Source organism: Astyanax mexicanus, chromosome 1 (assembly GCF_023375975.1).
Source record: "Astyanax mexicanus isolate ESR-SI-001 chromosome 1, AstMex3_surface, whole genome shotgun sequence".
NCBI classification, from domain to species: domain Eukaryota; kingdom Metazoa; phylum Chordata; class Actinopteri; order Characiformes; family Acestrorhamphidae; genus Astyanax; species Astyanax mexicanus.
In genome coordinates this window covers 24,130,558-24,150,337 of record NC_064408.1, presented here as the reverse complement: position 1 = coordinate 24,150,337, position 19,780 = coordinate 24,130,558, and the positions used below count along the sequence as shown (strand labels likewise).

Below are 19,780 nucleotides of genomic sequence, written 5' to 3'. Positions count from 1 at the left end.
AGCACGAGGTATTGGAACTTCCAACAATTATTAAGACCAATTATTCCAGACCAATTATTAAGCTTATTCATCCACCCATTCATTCATTCATTCATTCATCTTTTTTTATAAATAAAAAAAACATATATATATATATATATGTTTTTTTTTAAGTTCAGACAAACTAAATTAACAATTTTAAGAGTTGTTTTATCCTGTGAGGCAAAATGTGTTTACACTGATGAGAGTTACATCAAGTTATATGTGACTCCATGCGGTGTTGATTTAACTCTAAAAATGTAGAGTAATTTTAACACTGTAGTAAGCGGGACCATATATTATCTAAGACAGTATTAAATAAAAAAAAAAAAGAGTTGTCAATTTTGCTGTGTAGAAGTAGCCTGCAGGCCTAGATGCCTGTTTTTATACAACTATGGCCATGGAAGTGATTGGAACACCTGAATTCAATGATTTCAATGAGTGTGTGAATCCTTTTTTGTATGAGATTGTATTGTTCTTGCTCTTCCTTGCTCCTATATCTGTCTTGTGTTTTTACCTTTTATTAGTGGCCATTAAAAATTTAAAACACTAAGAACAAAAAACAGGACAAAGATACAACACTAAGACTAAAATGAGTAAAAAAAAAAAAACTAAAAAGAGACTAAAATTAACAAAGACTATACAATAAAAACACAAAGGACCAACAAGGTTTATTAAACAAAGAAGCAAAAATAAACGAAGAAACAAACAAAATAAAGAAACCAAAACAGAAACTTACAAAAAAAGAGAGGTCTGAGGCTCAAACTGACAGTAATTACACGATAAAGCAGAATAGAACACAGAATAGAAACACAGGATATTTAAGCACAGGCACAGACAAGAGACACCTGGGGAAATAACGAGGGGGCGGGGTTACAAATGAGACAGGGGGATTCCAGATGACAAGGAGCATATAGGGAGGAAAAACAAACAAGAGAACAGTGGACAGAAGCAGAAAAGGACCCAAAAAAAAAGGGAAAACACAAGACAAAGTCTGAGGTGTGACAATATCGGTATCAGAATTCTATTGTATTGAATGAAATTAAGACATATATTGTGACATACATTTTGGCTCTAAAAGATTGATGCAAATGATCTCATAAATGCAAAAAATGCATGAGTTCTATTCGTAGATGAGCGACAGTGCAGCGTGAGCGGCGAAACACAGGGGGGAAATAAGAGCTTTAAGAAGTGAAGGCGGAGGTTCTTCAGCAGGGAGTTAAGCAGCAAATCTATAGCATAGCCTAAAGTTATAGCATTAATCAAACAGCAGCGTACCAACAACACTTAATCTACTCTACACAGGGGCACAACTGTAGTATTTCCAATCCAGTGGAGAGTAAATAACTCTCTGAAACGCACTTCAGATTTCCCATTAGTGTTCTATAGCACAGAGCACTAAACAATATTCTATCAGGAGCAAAAATGAAAAATCAGTAACAACAACATTTACAAAAACAATAGCCTAGAATTAAAACAAATATTAAACGAATGTCATTATTAAGCACCAACTATGCTATAGAATATTTAAACATTTTCCCAAATCAGAGAAGCAAAATAATTGATACGAATAAGAAGAGGAATGGACGTAAGTGCAGAATATTTATATTTATTAAATAAACAAACTAATAAACAAACAAACAAACAAACAAGATAAACCAAAGTTATACTAAATACTAAACTAAAGAAGACTAAACTTGAAAACAGGAAACTAACAAACAGCATGAGATATGTAACAAACCTGACAAGACCACAGACAGCAAACACAAGACTAGACAAAGAAGGCTTGAAACAAAGGGGCTTATATACACGAGGAGGGAACAGGAAACTGGAAACACCGGAGGATCTATCAAGAGGGGGCGGGGTTACAAATAACTGAAGACAGGGTGGGGCTAGGGCGGAGACAGGACCAAAACACAACATTAGCACATGGCTGGAAAACACATGACAGGTAAACCAGTGTTCTCAAGTCTCACGCTTTGAGAGCCTCAGCGAGTTCACGCGCTCACACGCCACACATGGTATTTCTCGCGCTTGCCAATCCATCGGCTGCATATTATAATGTACTCTCGTTGAGCCAATCAGAATATAGATCGCTCTGTTGTTAGGCAGACTTAGTCAAAGAGGGTGGAGTTTCAGCCGGAGTGTCGGTGAACCACAGAAGGAGAACGGCGGCAACCATACCCCCACCCCGGTTAACAACTGACGAACTAACCACCCCCCCCCCCCACCCCAAATTCACTCCCACCAAACTTCAAAACTTGAGAGCCCTGGATAAACAGAGGGCAGGAGCATAATGAGGGGAAAAAAACAAGACATGCATGGGCTAAGGTGTGACAATAATTCAGTTTCTTATTTTAGAACTGGTAGATTAACCCTTGTGTGGTGTTCATATTTTTGTTACTCGTTTACTTTGTTACTTGTACTTAATTCAGCAAAATTAAGCAATTTTAATAATAATTCAATAATATTTGCCCTTTACCTTTCTTATGTTACATTTCTTTTAAAAAGTGCTACTCTTTTATTAATAGTTTTTTTAATAAAATGTAAAAGAAAATGAATTAAACTCAAGATATGAGTAGAAAATTTGTTTAGTTTCAAATTTACAAATGAAAGTTTATTATCCCTTGGCCAAACATACTGTATGTAATATAAATGTGTGTTTGTGGGGGGGGGGGGGGGGGGTGTACAGTGTGTGTTTATCGAAAATGTGTTTTGATATATGTTTTTCACAAAAAATGAGCCAATGCCAATGAGAATATTTTTTTGTATCATTTGATGAAAAATGAAAATGGGTCCCACAGACCCGAACACCACACAAGGGTTAAAATTAGGTTGGTGTCCTGAGTGGTGTAGCTGTCTAAGCGTTGGCCCTACACTTTTCAAAAACTCTCACATTACTTATAAATTTCACACTGAATTCAGTTTCAGCTACATCATTGAGTATCAAAGATAGCTCTGTTTTGTCCTTTGTTGGATGGATTATGAATCCATCAGTCGTACTGTCCTCTATGGACCTTCCACCAGATAGAGATTTAGAATACAGTGAACATGTGATATACAGTACAAGTCAAAAGTTTGAATACACTTTAAATTCAGTGTTTTTTTATTATTATTTTAAAATCCTTCTACACTGTAGATTAATACTAAAGATAGTAATTATCAGTCATCAATTCAGTCAATAAAAAAAATGAAAGGACTTTGAAAGTATCTTCAAGTGCAGTCGCAAAGACCAAACATTATGATGAAACTGGCTTTCATCAGGAACGCTCCAGGAAAGGAAGAGCAAGAGTTTTCTCTGTTGCACAGGATAAGTTTACCGAGTTTAAGAGTTACCAGAGTATTTTGGATTGTTTGACACTCTTAAGTTACTGCATGATTCCTTATGTGTTCCTTCATAGTTTGGATTAATTCAGTATTTATTTACATTATAGGAAAAAAAAAAATTGAATGAGAAGAGGCAAGTCTTAATTTTGACTGGTATATTGAACATAACAGGTCCACCATATGTCCAGTACCCCTGCCATCTTTAAAAAATTAAAAGTCTTTTCACAAACATGGTTCTTTATGGAACCAAAAATGGTTCTTCTATAGCATCCCTCAAGGAACCATTCAAATTACCTTCATATTTAACAGTGTTTCATTGCTGGCTCAATCCCAGTGGATTTCTTAGAGCCATGTATGATTATAAATTCTAGTGATCAGTATGAGCAGTGGTGGATCAGTGGTTACAGCACTGGGTTATTGATGACAGGGTTGCGGGTTCGATTTCTGGGGTTCAACAATCTGCCACTGTTTCGGTCTTTAAGCAAGGCCCTTAATTCTCACTGCTCTTTGGGTGCCACAGCAATGGCTGGCTACCCCTCTGGGCATGTGTGTCTCTTGTGTGTAGGTGTGTGTTAGATGCAATCTAAATGCAAATCACAATTGAGCCTTGCAATGAATATCTATGTATCAAGCATTTTTCTATTTTGGGAGAAATCAGTCAAAATAAAAAAGCAAGAAAAAAAATCCTTTATTTAGACTTATACAGCTCTGGAAAATATAAGAGACCATTTAAAATTATGAGTTAATTTGATTTTGCCAAATTGAAATAGTCTAAATTATAAACAAGAGGAAGATGGATGATCACAAGCCATCAAACCAAGCTGAACTGCTTGAATTTTTGCACCAGAAGTGGCACAAAGTTATCCAAAAGCAGTGTGTAAGACTGGTGGAGGAGAACATGCCAAGATGCATAAAAACTGTGATTAAAAACCAGGGTTATTCCAAGATAATTTTTTTTCCAGAGCTGTATTTCTCAATTTATTAAGACCCTTGTAAAAGAAAAGTGTATTTTTTAAAAGTATACTTAACATGGAAAATGTTGTACTTTTTAAAAAATTAAAATATGTACTTAAATACGTACTAAATGTACTATTTTGGAACAAATTATGGAAACTTAAGTATATTTCAGTTGTAATTAATCTATATTCAAATACGACATAAAAAAGTATTAAATTGTGCTTTTGATTGCTTATTTTCGTACAGCTTCTAAAACAACTTAAGTATATTTAATGCCACTATATGTATTTTCTATCAACACAGCATATAATTTAAAGCATGGCTTAAAATACATTTTATGTAAATACAGGGAAAAGCATTTTTTTTTTTTTTGTAAAGTATATTAAATTGAAAATGCAGTTTTAGTATTCTTTACCTAATTTGAACATACTTTTAATGCTCTTAAGTATACTTATTTTTAACAAGGGGACACTTAAAATGATATACAGAAACCTATAATACTAAAGAAAATAAATGATTCCCTCCAACGGAAGAAATGGTTAATATTTTGTTAATCACTGGAAAGGCTCAACTGGCCTCGTTCTCTCTGGCTAGGAGTAATGCCCCTCCCACCACTCATCATTTAGTGCTATGCTATACATGGCAGATGTGTTTTAGCTAATGTATCCAAACTAGCAGTTAGCATTAGCTCATCAGAGGAAGCTCAAGTTAGCTTTCAACTTCTCAGCACTGGTAGTAGTATATTTTTAGCCAGTAGGTGAGAACATGGAATAGAACATTACAAATTAAATTGGGGAAAAAGTAGCAAAAAGGGGCATCTTTTTTAGCAATCTATAGGTGCGCCACCAACCGTGCACCATGCAGCTTGATTTAGTGCATGTCAGTGTGTCTTTTCTATCATAACGACGGGAAAAGTACACCTTGTGTGGCTTAAAACACATGTCATCATTTCACTTGCCATTCCCTTTAAGAATCAGACGCTCTCTGACTATGGGGAGATTGCTTTTGCTATCTCAGGGGCGCAGCTACCTGGACGTGTCTAGCATTTTTCAGCAGAGGAAACTGACTAGTTTGTATATTCTGTAAAGGTCATTTATGGGAACAACAGTCCACTTTTTGGAGACACTGAATCATTTAATTCTTTCAGTGCTGTAAACATCATCAGACACACTAGTGAACACATATGAAGAGCTGTGGGCAGTGATCACTGCAGTGTCTGGGGAGCTGAGAAGGTTAAGTGCCTATAAATGGCATCCTGAACTGTCCTGAGTATCAAACCCACAACCTCACATCAATATCCTGATGCTTTAACCACTCAACCACAACTGCCCCGACAGAGTCACAGAGTTTAACACACTGCTGCAGTTATTCATTTAATGTATACAAATATATATATATATATATATATAATGAGTTATGAAATATACAAATATGGGAACATATACAAATGTAACAGTGTATTCTACCTATAATATATGAGAAATTTTGGATTATACGACAATTAAATTTATTCCTGACAACTTTGAGACCAAACTAAAGCGTGTGCTTTTCTGGACAAGCTGAGAAAAAAAAACCCTCACTAAAAGTGAAAGAAGCTGTAACGCCACAGACGGAAGTCAGACGCTCGTGGTAAAAACAAAACAAGGCTTTATTATAAAGCACGTAAGCTGATAGCGTAGTCTGATAACAGGCGTGGGTCAAAGCCAGAAAAACAACCAACCAAAACATCAGAGCCGAATCACAAACCGAAAACGAAACCATAAGACAGAAGCAGAGTTCAATAAACCAGAAAATCACAATACAAACAGAACAAAAGGGTAAGGCAGAAACGTAGTCGAAAAAGAACAAAACAAAGGTCATACACGGGTAATATAGACGAAAGAAGAACGCTCAGTATATCGCTGGAAATACAGGGAAAATACCTCGCAACACGCGAGACAAACAGACTGATATTTATACTAAAACTAAATTACAAACACCTGAACACAGTCTAAAATTCCGGTGACGTAGAACGCCTGAGTGAGCCGCGGTTGGCTGAGTCCGAGCGCGTGGTGTTGACAGGTGCATGCTGGGAGGTGTAGTTCCGGACCGGGGATTGTCCATAGAAGGGAACGGCAGAGTCAGAGAAAGGAACTACAGAATCTGTGGCAGGCGTGACAGAAGCTTGTAGATTGTAGTGCTTTACTCACCCAAATAAACAGTTTTCATGAGAGAAATATGTCTAAATTAAAGTCCAGCACTTGTTTGACTTTAGAATGAAAATAAAAAATGTTTTCTAAGAATTACATTTACGGTTACTTCAATGCCCCCAGCAGCAAGACCTGCAGAATTGAAAGGCTCCCCTATTTTCGGCCACCTTACATTCAGCTTAAAATACTCTATATTAAAGCAGCACTATGTAGGATTTCCTTGATTTTTGATCTTTTTTTTTTTAAAGAAGTAAAATTACAGCTTGAAACTCACTGCAGCGCTGCATTGAGGTGTAATAGGAGGAATAGCGGTGCTCTCGTGTCTGTGCCGGAGCTCCTCAGAGCTCAAACCAGACTCTGTAATTTTTCCGAGGCGGCCGTGACCAACGCTCGCGAGAACTGCGACCTGCTTTCCGACCTTTAGTTCTAACAGTTCTACAAGGACTACTGGCTCATTCTTTACAAACTAACATACAGACACTCTGGCAGAAGCTGGAAAGAGACCGAATATGCCTGTGAAAGCCAGAAAACGAGAAAGAGAAACTAATCCGCCTGAAACATTTATTACACTCTACAACTGTAGGGGGAGCCCACGAGCACAAAATCTCAATCCTAACTAGTGGAGCTTTAACTGAAAAAATATATACATTTAAGCTTTTATTTTAATAACAACAACTCTAAATCTGATGTTGGTGACTGTTATGTGTGTAATGATGCGTATTTTCAAATTGCTTGGCTTATTTATTTGTGGAATCGTGTCTTTGTCTGCCCCGTTTATTGGAGACATGGCGTTTCTGCACTGTGCCTACGGGATCCAGCGGCTCCAAGTGGCGTATAGATTGCGCATATGTCCTGTGTGGGCATTCATACTCTCATTATGTTAGGAAAACACGGTGACACCCTTGTTCACTTAGAATTAGGCTTACTAAGTAATGAACAACATAAACAAATTGAGAAAAATAGCTGTCATGCTATGGAAATGTGGTGCACGCTCCATATATTTACAACATTGTTAGCGATACTAAAATAATGTTTTACGACTGGATTTTTTGTAAGAAAAAAAGTGTATTGGAATTCTTTAATTTGATTGGCAGAGAGGGAAAGGAAACTGCGCAACAGGCTGAACTCGCCGAAAATAGGGAATGTTATAGACTGTTATTCTGCCTGCATCACCAAAGTTACATAGTGCAGCTTTTAACATGTCAAAGCCATAAAAAGCAACAATAGTGATGCTATTATCACTGGAAATACTGTGAGTAGAGCATTAAAAATAATTACATTCTGATAATTAGATTCAAGATTCTTGATGCTAAACAGCAGTTTCATTATTGTAAACAAAACAAAACAGGTTTTATATGATTAAAATAATTGATTGAAATGCTTTTGTACAGGAGTGTACAAATATAATCTAACCACAAAGATACAATTGCATAAACAGAGTAAACAAATAAACAAACTCACAGCAAGCAATATAGGCTTCTCCATTGGCTCTATTGAATTTAGAAGCAGACACATGTATGGAGGCATCAGGGTTTCATTTATTAGGCCTGGAACAATTGTATGTCTAAAGCCTTCCTTAATGCAATACAAAGAAATTAAATGTAAGCCCCAACACCCACATGGAAGGGTAATGCTGGAATCTCTTAGCCGATATTGTTTTCCTGGGGCTTCAAATAAAGAGAGAGAGAGAGAGAGAGAGAGAGAGAGAGGGAGAGAGTAGCAAATTGAAAGAAAATGAGTACCAAACAGACCCCTGTGTGACTCAAGCAAAAGAATATTTCAGAGGAAACAAACAAACAAACACACACACACACCTGTGGTAATCTCTATAGAACACTGCTTTCTTCAGTAAACACCTATTAGTTTTATCTCAGATATGGAATTATGCACTAGAGTAGGAGTGGAATGTTATTTTTTGGGCTTCTCTGCGTGTGCGGTGTGTGTGTGTGTGTGTGTGTGTGTGCCAGACAGAAGCCTTCACATCTTCTAACCAAATTACAGAATATAATATGTGCTAATCCTTTTCTCTACAAAAAAATAGCAGTTTTTCAGACGCAAACTTTAATCCTTCATTTAACATTCAGTAAGAATATCTGTGTGTGTGTGTGTGTGTGTGTGCAGTAAGATTTTGTGTGTGTGTGTGTGTGTGGGAGAGAGAGACAGAGTAACAGAAGGGATAAAGGGAGATACAAAGAGAGAGAGAGAGAGAGAGAGAGAAAAAGATCCACTGCCAAAAATGTTATGTACTAGAGATCAGAATTAAGATAGCATGTAAACACATTACAGAATTCCTCTCAGTAAAAGAGTTTAGTAGGCTTATATTTGTACAAAATGCTATTTTGGACCACTGGATCATTGTGTGTGTGAGTGCAAAAGCTAAACACTTATCATGGCACTGAAAGCAGCTTCTTTGTTGTTCACATGGACAATTCCAGCCAGATACCACCGGTCACAATCCACTGTGGCAGATAATACTGTCTATGAAATATTCCTGGTACAAATGTGACACTGTGGATAGAGCAATTTTCACTCTCAGGCCTGGAGGCCAATTTTAGGAATTGCTTTAATATTTTGACATACCTTTATTTACATAAAATACTACAAAGTAATTATACACAGTAAGAAACTATTCTTAAGCCCAGTAATCTTTGCTCATTGTAATGAGAATATTTTACCTAAAAGTAAACCTTTTAAAATGTGCTTAATTAAACTAATAAATACTGTATATTCTAATACTCTGTCGGTTTGTAATATGTTTAGAATCTTGCAGAATCATTGCATATACAGTACATTTAAGTAAACATGCAAACACGACAGAATTAAGCACGCCTAACACAGTGTTTTAAGACTGTTTGGGACACACATTTTAACAGTTAGAAATCTGTGTAGTTTGAGTTGGTGATATAAACACATTTGAGAGTTTTGTTTTGAGGCTCACATGTTGCCACTCTTCAGAGAAGATGCAAAGAGGAGAATGTCACGTCTGGTGCTGAAAGCGCTCCTGTTTTTTTTCCCACATTTAGCTCTAACGGAGGTTTTCTGTTAAACAACTACACTACCCAGAACGCACCACCTACTGACATCACGCACACACCCGATCACGTGACACATCACCTGCTTCCTCCAGGAAGTCCCTAATACTGATTACCTGCACTATTTAAGAGCTTCCCATGCACACACCTGTGCCGAGTATTGTTTGGTTTATCTACTTTACAAAGCGTTACAATCTCTGTTGCTGTATTTCTTGTGTATGACCTTTAGTTTAGTTTAGTGTTTAGTGTTTTCGACGCTGATTTTTGCCGGTACCTCTGATTGTGGATTTACTGTGTTTGACCTGGACTGTTTATCGTTTCTGCATTTTGGATTATCTCTACTGCTGGCTTTCTCGTGTATGAACTCTGGACTGTCTTCCGTTTATGGTATGGTTTTATCTACGTGCCTACTGTTTGCCGGTGCTCTACTGTTTTTGTTTACGACTGCTCCTGTATCATCCAAGCCTGTAATAAACAATCATTTTATCTGTATCTGCAGGTGTCTGTATCCTGTATGCAATATGACAGAGAAAAACTTGCAATTTGCTCCGTAACCCTTTTTTATAATTGAATTTACCTGTGTACGTAGGTCAAGGGCTAATAAGCTTACCAAATAAAGTTTGTGTTCCAATAATTAGTGCTAAATGTATTTAAATCAATAAAATAATGAGTGTCAAAATGTATGCGCCTGCCTAATTTTGTTTAAGGGATTATTTCACACTTTATGTAAATTCTATAAACCCTATTTCAATTCTCAAATATCATTGTGTTCATTTGCTATATGATATATATTTAACTGAATTTGCTGATCCGAACAACCAATGGTTTATAAATGAAAATCAATGGTTTAAAAATTATCATTGGTGCCTAAACTTTTTCATACCACTGTATCTTTGCGAAGGAGGTCCACTGTATGTTAATGTCATGAAGCCTCAGGAGGTGTGAGAAAAGATGTTAAAAGACCTGGTACACTAGCACCCGGTGTATGTAATTAAATTAAACCTTAACTAGAACATTGTTGGTCGTTCCAATTAAAGTGAAGTGTTGTTCGGTATAATGTCTTAGTAGATTACACTAAACGTAACTTTCCCATTGGCTCCTGCTTTATTTTATTTGCATAATGATCGTGTTCTCCTAATCCACCATCAGTGTGTAGTCTTGCCCACCAGACCACCAGGACTACTATTTTTAGAGTATTCAGTTTTAAATTATATAATGCTTGCTTGTCTGGCAAGTTACCATTTACTGTACTGTAAAGCACGATTAAGTGATAAAAGTGATGCAGAGCTGTTTTACACTGCATTAATTAATCAAATCACGGTACTAGGGGTGTGCCATATCGTATCGTACGCGATAATATCGCCAAAAGTTTTGAATATCGTGAACAATATTATACCCTGAAATATCGTGCTATAACACTCACCCCTAATTATCACATCAGGGTACTACTTTTTTACTGTTTTATGCAAAACAAAAATTCACACTGTTCTCATTCCCTATTATATATCTACTAGAGACAGATTATATCTGTCCAGTATCATTTATTTTACTTTAATTCTTGTATATTTTTAATATCTCAGTTATAGGTGTGCCATATAATATCATATACAATAATAAAATGTAAGTTTCGTTTTGTTTCATTAGTGTATTTTTACTTTTTTTTTTTTGTCATATCGAGTATTTGTTATTGCGATAATACCATAAAATATAGTGATATTAATTTAGGGCCATATCCCCCACCCCTACACGGTACCATTTTAAAATAAGGCTCCCTTATTAAGCGTTTTAAAAGGATTTATAAAGGGTTTATTAAGTAGTTTATTAGTGGCTAGTAACTAAAGTGTAAAAATATTAATAAGCAGATACAACACATTAATGAAAAAGGAAACTTGCTTATCTGCTTATCTTACTTTGTCTTTTCCATCAGTCAGCATAAACATATCTAATACAATTATAGAAATAGAAAATCAGTTTAAATTTACTTAAATTAATGTAATATGTTAGTATACACCACATTATGACTACTGGAAAAATCATTAATTTGGATAATTAGATTAATACGTTTGTTTATATACAAGTTAATGCTAAATGATGGAAAAGACAAAAATGAACAGTATAAATAAATGTGGAATCACTATTTGGCAAACAACAGGCCACTGTTTTCCCTTTCTACTCTTTTTTTTTGTAACTGCTTATTTGTGCTTTTAAAGTATTTACAATATAAGTAATATTCATTCATAGTTTATAGATTTATAAACTATTTATAAACCCTTTATAAAGGAGACTCATTTTAAAGTGGTACCCAAAACACATATGCACATATTATTAAAAATTTGAGTGACTAATCTTTTTCTTCTTCAATTTTTGAACTCTTTTTAGTGCAAGTTAGGGATTTAAATGAACACGATTGTGAGTAAAAAAGGAACTCTGGCAAAGTTTTGAATGTTTAACTATTTTGAAAGTGTTGTTTTAACCCCAAAGAGTGTGGAGCTACAGTAGAAAAAAAATGAAAATGTCACACTGCGACTGTTAAACTGCAAAAAAAAAAAAAAAAAAAATGATATGCTTCTAATGCATTTTAAGTAAATGGTGATATGATTGGAATGGAGAATGTGTCTGTAAGGGATGTTTAATGATGAGTAAGTGTGTAAGCCCTTACCTTGGGCGGTGTTTGTCTGACTGTGTCTGAGTCTGACCATCGGTGTTTGAGCTGGGAGGAGCTGGGTACGCACTCACAGAATGTCTGCATCAAACAAAACAAAAACAGTGTTGTTTTTGCTGACCATGTTTGGTGCCAAATCACAGAAATACAAATGAACTGATTTGAACTGTGGAACAGAAACTACTTTTGGTTCCCTAAACCAGTTCTTTAGAGAACCATTTTCAAAACATGAGCTGTGTGAGAGTCTTTTAAAGCCTTTTAAAGAGTTCACATTATCCTCCACGTTACATTATCCTCCAGATAATGTAAAAGCTCTGGGAAGACATTAATGTCGTGTGATAATGTGATAATTTTGTTAACTTTTAAAAGGTTCTTCTCACTTCACACACACTCTTTCTCACACACGATTATTAAAAACAGGGTTTTTCAATTTTTTCATAAAAAAAAAAAAACATACAGGTTCATTTTATGGATCCTATCCTAACGTTTAACCCTGTATACCCTATGTTTATTATTCAACTAATAATACTAATACTAGGAAATTATGAAGAATTGTTGTCACTTTTTTCTTCTCTGTTTGTATGATGATCCATCAACACACCCATGGAAGGGGAGGGGGGCAGTAAGGAGGAAGGAAGGGTAAAGGGGCATGGGAAGGGGGGTGGGAAGGGTGGGTTCGTTTACTATTTGTTTTTTGTTTTTTTTTTGTAATGTTGAACTATTGTAAAATTAATAATGGTATCAAAACTAATAAAAAATGGTCACAAAAAATTATTGTTGTCACATTCTCATCCTGTTTTGTGTCTCTGTGTTTTTCACGCCCTCCTGCTTATTTACTTTTCTCCTCTTGTTCTATTGTTTTCCTGTGTGTTATTTTCCCACGTGCTCCCTCATGTTTACACCTATGGTCATTTGTAGCTCCACCCCCTTGTTACCTGTGCCCAGGTGCTTCCTGTTTCCTGTCTACTTATGTGTATATATGTAGCCCCTTTGTTTCTGTGTTCCCTTGTTGGTTCTTGTACGCCTTAATGTCTGTTAGGTTGTCTGTTTGGTTATTCTTTGTTTCCAGTCTCAGTGTATTCCTTGTTTCTGTATTGTTTTTGTTTATTTAATTTTATTTCTGTTTTGTTGTTATTATTATTATTATTATTATTATTATTATTATTATTATTATTATTATTATTATTATTAATAAATACTTGCATTTGCATGTGCCTCCTCGTCTCCCTGCTTTGCTGCACTCTGACAATTGCTTGGTTACTATTTGTTTTAATATCACACAGAGTTCTATCTTACTGCCTATTAAACTCCATTCATTCAAATATCAATTCCCATAAGCTCCATACAGTAAGTCTTATGTCACATGTGCTACACCAGACAATCATACTATCAACGGTTTCCTGCTCAGCTTCCTCTAAGTACTGATCCAATGCACCTGTGTCTCATTGCTCTGTTTGTTGTTAAACCCAGATTGTATTTCCGCTTTTTTGCAAAGTATTGCCAACCTTGTTATTGTGTAATGGGCATTCTTTGACTCATTTGTTTGGTTGTTTGGTTTACTGGTTTTGACTCATTTGGGTCATTCACTTGAGTCATCATTCTGGATTTACCTGTATCTTTTCTCTTTATTTATGTACCACATGTTTATACTGGTGTGTTTTGGTACATATGTGGGTGATTTAAGTCTAATCTTGGACTACACAACATTTGTAATGGTGATTTTCCATTGAAAGGAAAATGTAGTCTACAGTCTTAATGGCCTCATGTTGCAAGAATATTGTAATATACTGAATTGTTGTCTGGTTTTCTGTTTTTTTGTTCTGGTTCTTCACTAAAACCAGAAAAAATCTCTGGTTTCCATTGAATTTAGAATTTAGTTGCAACCCTGCAGTGCATTTCAAAGACCCCTCTTCAAGAACCATAACTTTAAAAAAGCAAAATTCATTCTTAAATAGCATTGCTTAAAAATGTGAGGTCTGTTTTTTAGTTTTAGGTATACAGATTCTCTCAATTGGTTGACTTGACAAATTACATGTTATCAAAATCAATAACCAGCACCTTCCTCGATACTGTCAGCACACTGACCAATACTACACCAATGGTGGGCAACCCTAGTCTTGGAGATCTACCTAACTATAGAGTTCAAACCCAACCACATGCTGCCACATCTGTACATTCATATGAAGATCCTAATTGACTGGATGAGAAGCATTAGTATGATATAAGGGGGAGGCTACATGTCAATCCTGGTCCCAAACAAAGCACTTGGTGTCCTGTAGTCCACATCTGCACATGCCCCCATTTTTAATAAGCTCATTTGCCTATCTACAGCGGCATAATTTCCAATTACAGCCACAATTCAGCTCAGTGACCAGTTAAATACATTCATTAATGAAGGCATTCTTTCTTTCTGTTGGCCAGACAGCAGTAAACAAATCAAATCCCACCACTATGATGGGTTCTTACTTGCCTTTCAAGGAATTTGCAATACTAGGTCCAAACAGAAAGCACTGGTGAAAAACCCCTTCAATCCTCGTGGTTCTTTTGCTTATCGTCGCTGTCCAATGAAAAACAAGTATCTCCATTTTTGTTGATTTTTAGTTTACTACATAATTTGAACAGACTATGATGAACAGACCAATAGAAATACTTCAAAATGACATGAAATAATGTCTTTTTTTTACATTGACTTCCTTTGACAGTTTGGTAACACTTTCTATGAATGTCATCTCTATAAGACTCTACAAACATAACACATAGTAATGCATTCATAAGGCATTATAAACAGGGCTATACATATTTATAAAAATGTATAATTCATCATAGCCATGTTTATTATGCATCATGAACTGTGATTCTAAATCATTAACAGCTGTGTTTATAACATGTTATACATCAATACCAAGAAACTCAGTCCCAGCTTACAGCCTGTATCATGACTAAAAAAGCTTCCAACTTATAAACACACCCTAAATAATTTTATAAATATAATTTGAATAACTCATAAAGTATTATTGTCTTGAATATAATATTAGTTACAGTCAATTATAATGTATTATAACAGGTCTTTGTGCGCTCTAAGTAAAGTGCCAGATTTCATTGTGGGACTAGATTATTAACGATAGATATCAACTATTTTAACATATATATTATAAACACAGCTTATAATGTATTATGATCACAAGTTATAATGCTTAATTAACATGGCTATAATGGGTTATGCATTTTTATAAATATTTATAGCCATGTTTATAATGCCTTATGAATGCATTATAATATGTTATGAATGTGGTTATAGAGTCTTATAGAGATGACATTCATAGAAAGTGTTACCGACAGTTTAGAAGGTTTAGAAGGTTAGGAAGTTTTGGAGATACATGATTTTCATTGGACAGCGACGAAATGCACAACCAAACATGGCTTACAGGACAGCGAGTGCACCATTTGGACCAATCAGAACACAGAGACTTAGTTCACGGCTGTCTGTAAGCTACATTATGCCTTTAATTTACAAATTAAGCCACTGAGGATAAGCAGATTAGCATAAAAAATAAATAATTACGCAAACAAACAAACAAATAAATAAAAAAAAAAACATCCAGCATGCAGAATCTACACCCCACGTGACTTTATGCATTTTAACCAAATGCCCGAGGTTTCTTGCCCTATAGATATGCATGTTGTTTACTTCAACAGAGTGTGTGGACTTTGATGAAGGCCGCAGGGCTTAGGGTGCCGTTTGGGACCAGGCTGTAAATGTAGGTTGGAACTAAACTTAGCAGGAAAGAAGATTTCCAGAAAAAGGGCTGAGAGGGTCAGCACCAAAAAAAAAAAAAAAACATTTATTTCATGTTTAACCTTTTATACCCTACATTTATCATTTACTTAATGAAATTGAGAATATATATATATTTTTTAGTTACTGTAAGTACTTATCCAAGGTACCTGTGTCTCACCACTCACTACTTTGCAAAGATTGCCAACCATGTTATTGCATACTGAGCATTCAGGGCTCATGGTGCAGTTTGTAGTTTGGAACTAAAATCAACAGGAAAGAGGATTTCCAAAAAAAGGGACTGAAAAAATACAAAAAATACAAATCTATTCCATGGATTTTATTCTAATGTTTAACCCCTTATTCCCCAAGAGTATCATTTACTAATTGAAATTGAGAGAGCAAGGCTAGTTGTGTTCTCTCAGGGCTTTGGCAGCTGATGGCAAGCTGCATGACCCGGATTCGAGCCAGCAATCTCCCGATCATAATAGCAGCACCTTATTTCACTGAAGCACTCGGAACCCCTTTAACAGTAACATTTGAGGGGAAAATGGGTGGTTTTATTAAATAGGTTTTCCAGGATTTTACAGATTTCTAGGAATTTACAGATAAAATCTACTAAATGAAAATGTACCCAATTATAGACTGTAAAAAGTAACATATAGGATCTTCTTTTCTCACATTTGAAGCAACAATTTGCTCTCTCTCTCTCTCTCTCTCTCTCTCTCTCTCTCTCTCTCTCTCTCTCTCTGTTTGGTTAGAGTTCCCTCCAAATTTTGAGTAACTATATCCTTTAATCCTTTAATTAAACAGCTAAAGACCCCCAATTTTTCAATATGTTGCACACAAACAACATATCTTTGCTATTGGCCCCTGACATCCTTTAATTGCATAATAGGTTGCTCCCTATACCTAACTCACCATCAGTGTGAATTCCTACCTACTGAAGCTACTTTATCTCGGGTATTGAGTTTATATCGGTTAATTGCCTGCCTGCAGTGTTGTAGGTTGTAAGAGCAAGTTACCTTTTCCTTTACTGCCTAGTGCTGCTTCCAGTATTTTACTGTTCATTTACAAAGAAGGTCTTAGAGTGAACTTTTTGCAGTTTAGCCTGGCATCATTATTGATAATGATTCAATTCAATTCAATAAGTCACTGTGCACAGATAACTGTCTCCAATAACAGATCAGATCTATTGTGAAAGATTTGATCTGTGTATGTGTGTATGTGTGTATGGCTCTTCATTAAGTCCTTCAAGATTTGGGCCAGATAGAAAAACAGCCAAATATTTGAACACGAGACTTGTGACAGGTAGACATGTATGTGAACAGTGACGACAGTGTAAACTCACAGGAACAAAAAAAGAGTGACACTGCAAAAAACGTGAGAAAGTTCACAAGCTGTCTCCGTCTGAACCTGGATGTGATGTAAATGTTCTATACCATTCTAACACATCCAGAATCAATTACAAACATGCTTCTAAATAGAATAGCTATTTCAAGCCCCATTTTTTAAAAAGTGTACCATAACAAGATCTGCATTGACTGGGATGAACCAGTTTCATGTTCTAAATTTACCATTTGTATTTGGACAATGTAAGAAAGCTGAGTGCAGCAATCTTGTTGTAAACTCAGAAATGTACTATTCCCCATACAACTTTACATCAGAAACCTCAGGAGCACCAGGAAATAATGAGTTTACATATAATAAAAATGATTATCATTAATAAACAAATTTCTACAGATATCTGATTATTCAAGTAGTAATGTAAACAGCATTCTCAAACAGCAGATCTCATACTAAAAAATCTAAAATCTAACAAGATCAAGAAATCTAACATCTATCAAAATCTAACATCTATCTAAATAAAACAATCTAACATCTGTCAATGTACCTAAATAAAAAATCTAGCATCTTACATTAAACAAACTACAAAAACCTAACATCAAACAAAAACTAAAAATCTAAAATCTATTAAAAAACTAAAAAAGGTAACATCTAACAAAAATTGAAAAAAATTAACATCAAACAAAAACTAAAAATCTAACATCAAACACAATCCAAACAATTAACATCAAACAAAAATAAAATAAAATCTAACATCTAACAATATCTAAAAACCAAACATCTAACAAAATACAAAAATCTAACGTCTAACAAAATCTAACATCTAACATGTCCCAACCAATCTACTGAACCATGCTTTTCAATCGTTAAAATGCATTATTGTTAGCCTTATGTAAGTTTAAAAAATGTCCTACAGAACACAGTAATAAATGTCATACTGTGGGGAACTGCTGGAGCATATTGCCAAAAATTATATCACAAAATATTTTTAATTTCAGTCAATTACGGTATTGATATAAACAGTATAAAAGCCACCTTAACCATTTCACCCTGGGTGCTGTGATAAAATATGATACATTTGTATGATACATAAGTATTTATCCTGTTTTGGTTGGCAGACAAAATGCATTAGAAGTGTCAGATTCTTAAAAAACTCCTATTCAAATACTCTTTCATGCGGAGTACAGTCATTTATGTTGCACAATTTTTATGTAACACAATTTTTTACACTGTCTGTGGTGAAATGTACAGTTGTGTCTGTGTTCCTTAATATGTATATATATATATATATATATATATATATATATATATATATATATATATATATATATATATATATATATATATATATACTGTATATATAGAGGATATAATGATTAAGGAACACAGACACATGCTGCCAATATGATAAGTAAATTTATCACAATACAATAAAATAGCAATATATTGTCCGGCTGTACGGTGGTGGTTTGCTGGTCGCTCAGAGGAAAAGTAAAAGTCAGAGCAGAAAGTGTGTTGGGTGAGTGTGTGTGTGTGTCGGAGGAGTGTGTGTGTGTTGGGAGAGTGTGTGTCGGGGAGATATAATGTTGACCTGTGAATCACCCCTTCACGCTGAATGCTCTTTTCTAGGTGATGTGCATGCTCTTATCCTACACACACATGCGGTCAGCTTACACTGCTTCTCTAAGCACATCCGATCAGATCCGCTTCTTTATGTTCCAGCCAATAAAAGCACAGGCGATTCCATTAGCATTAAACCTTAATGGGGCGAGAATTAGATCAAAGAAACATTAAGCCGTGTCTGAAGAAGCATGCTTGTGTATGTGAGAGTGTGTGTGTGTCTAAGAGGAACAGTCAGAGTGTTTTCAGGATGTTGTGTGCTCTTTACTGAAGGAAGCGTCTTTTACATTTTACTGTGTGTGTGTGTGTGTGTGTGTGTGTGTGTGACGTCTATAGAAAGAGACATTGTATGTGCCTGGTGTCTGTGTGCGTGTGTGTGTGTGTTTGCGTAATCAGGCTTTTCTGTAAGCTAATTAGAGTAAAGAAGATTCCGACACATTCTTTTCTCCAGGAGGGGTGAGAAAAGACGTAGATAGACAGATGGAAGATGCCATTTGTACATACAGGGGTTGGACAATGAAACTGAAACACCTGGTTTTAGACCACAATAATTTATTGTCCCGACGGACAGTTCTGGTGGAAACAGGAGAGTTGAGGTGCACATTGAATTCTGCCGTAATTTGGGCAGCCGTGGTTTTATGTTTTTTGGATACAATCCGGGTTAGCACCCGAACATCCCTTTCATACAGCTTCCTCTTACAGCGTCCACAGTTAATCCTGTTGGATGTGGTTCGTTCTTCTTGGTGGTATGCTGACATTACCCTGGACACCGTGACGCTTGATGCATCACAAAGACTTGCTGTCTTGGTCACAGATGCGCCAGCAAGACGTGCACCAACAATTTGTCCTCTTT

At 35.6% G+C, this 19,780-nt stretch overlaps 1 protein-coding gene across 2 annotated transcripts in view; it reads right to left on the bottom strand.

Annotated features, from left to right (window-relative positions):
* fibcd1b (fibrinogen C domain containing 1b) overlaps window positions 1-19,780 on the bottom strand; it is a 240,568-nt gene that overhangs the window by 158,699 nt on the left and 62,089 nt on the right. Inside the window, exon 2 of one of the 2 annotated variants that reach the window (XM_022667860.2) lies at window positions 12,183-12,266. The exons of the other annotated variant lie outside the window; for it this stretch is intronic. Within the exon in view, the coding sequence (XP_022523581.2) occupies window positions 12,183-12,266 (84 nt within the window). The remainder of the gene's footprint in view (window positions 1-12,182; window positions 12,267-19,780) is intronic. 2 annotated transcript variants of the gene reach the window in all.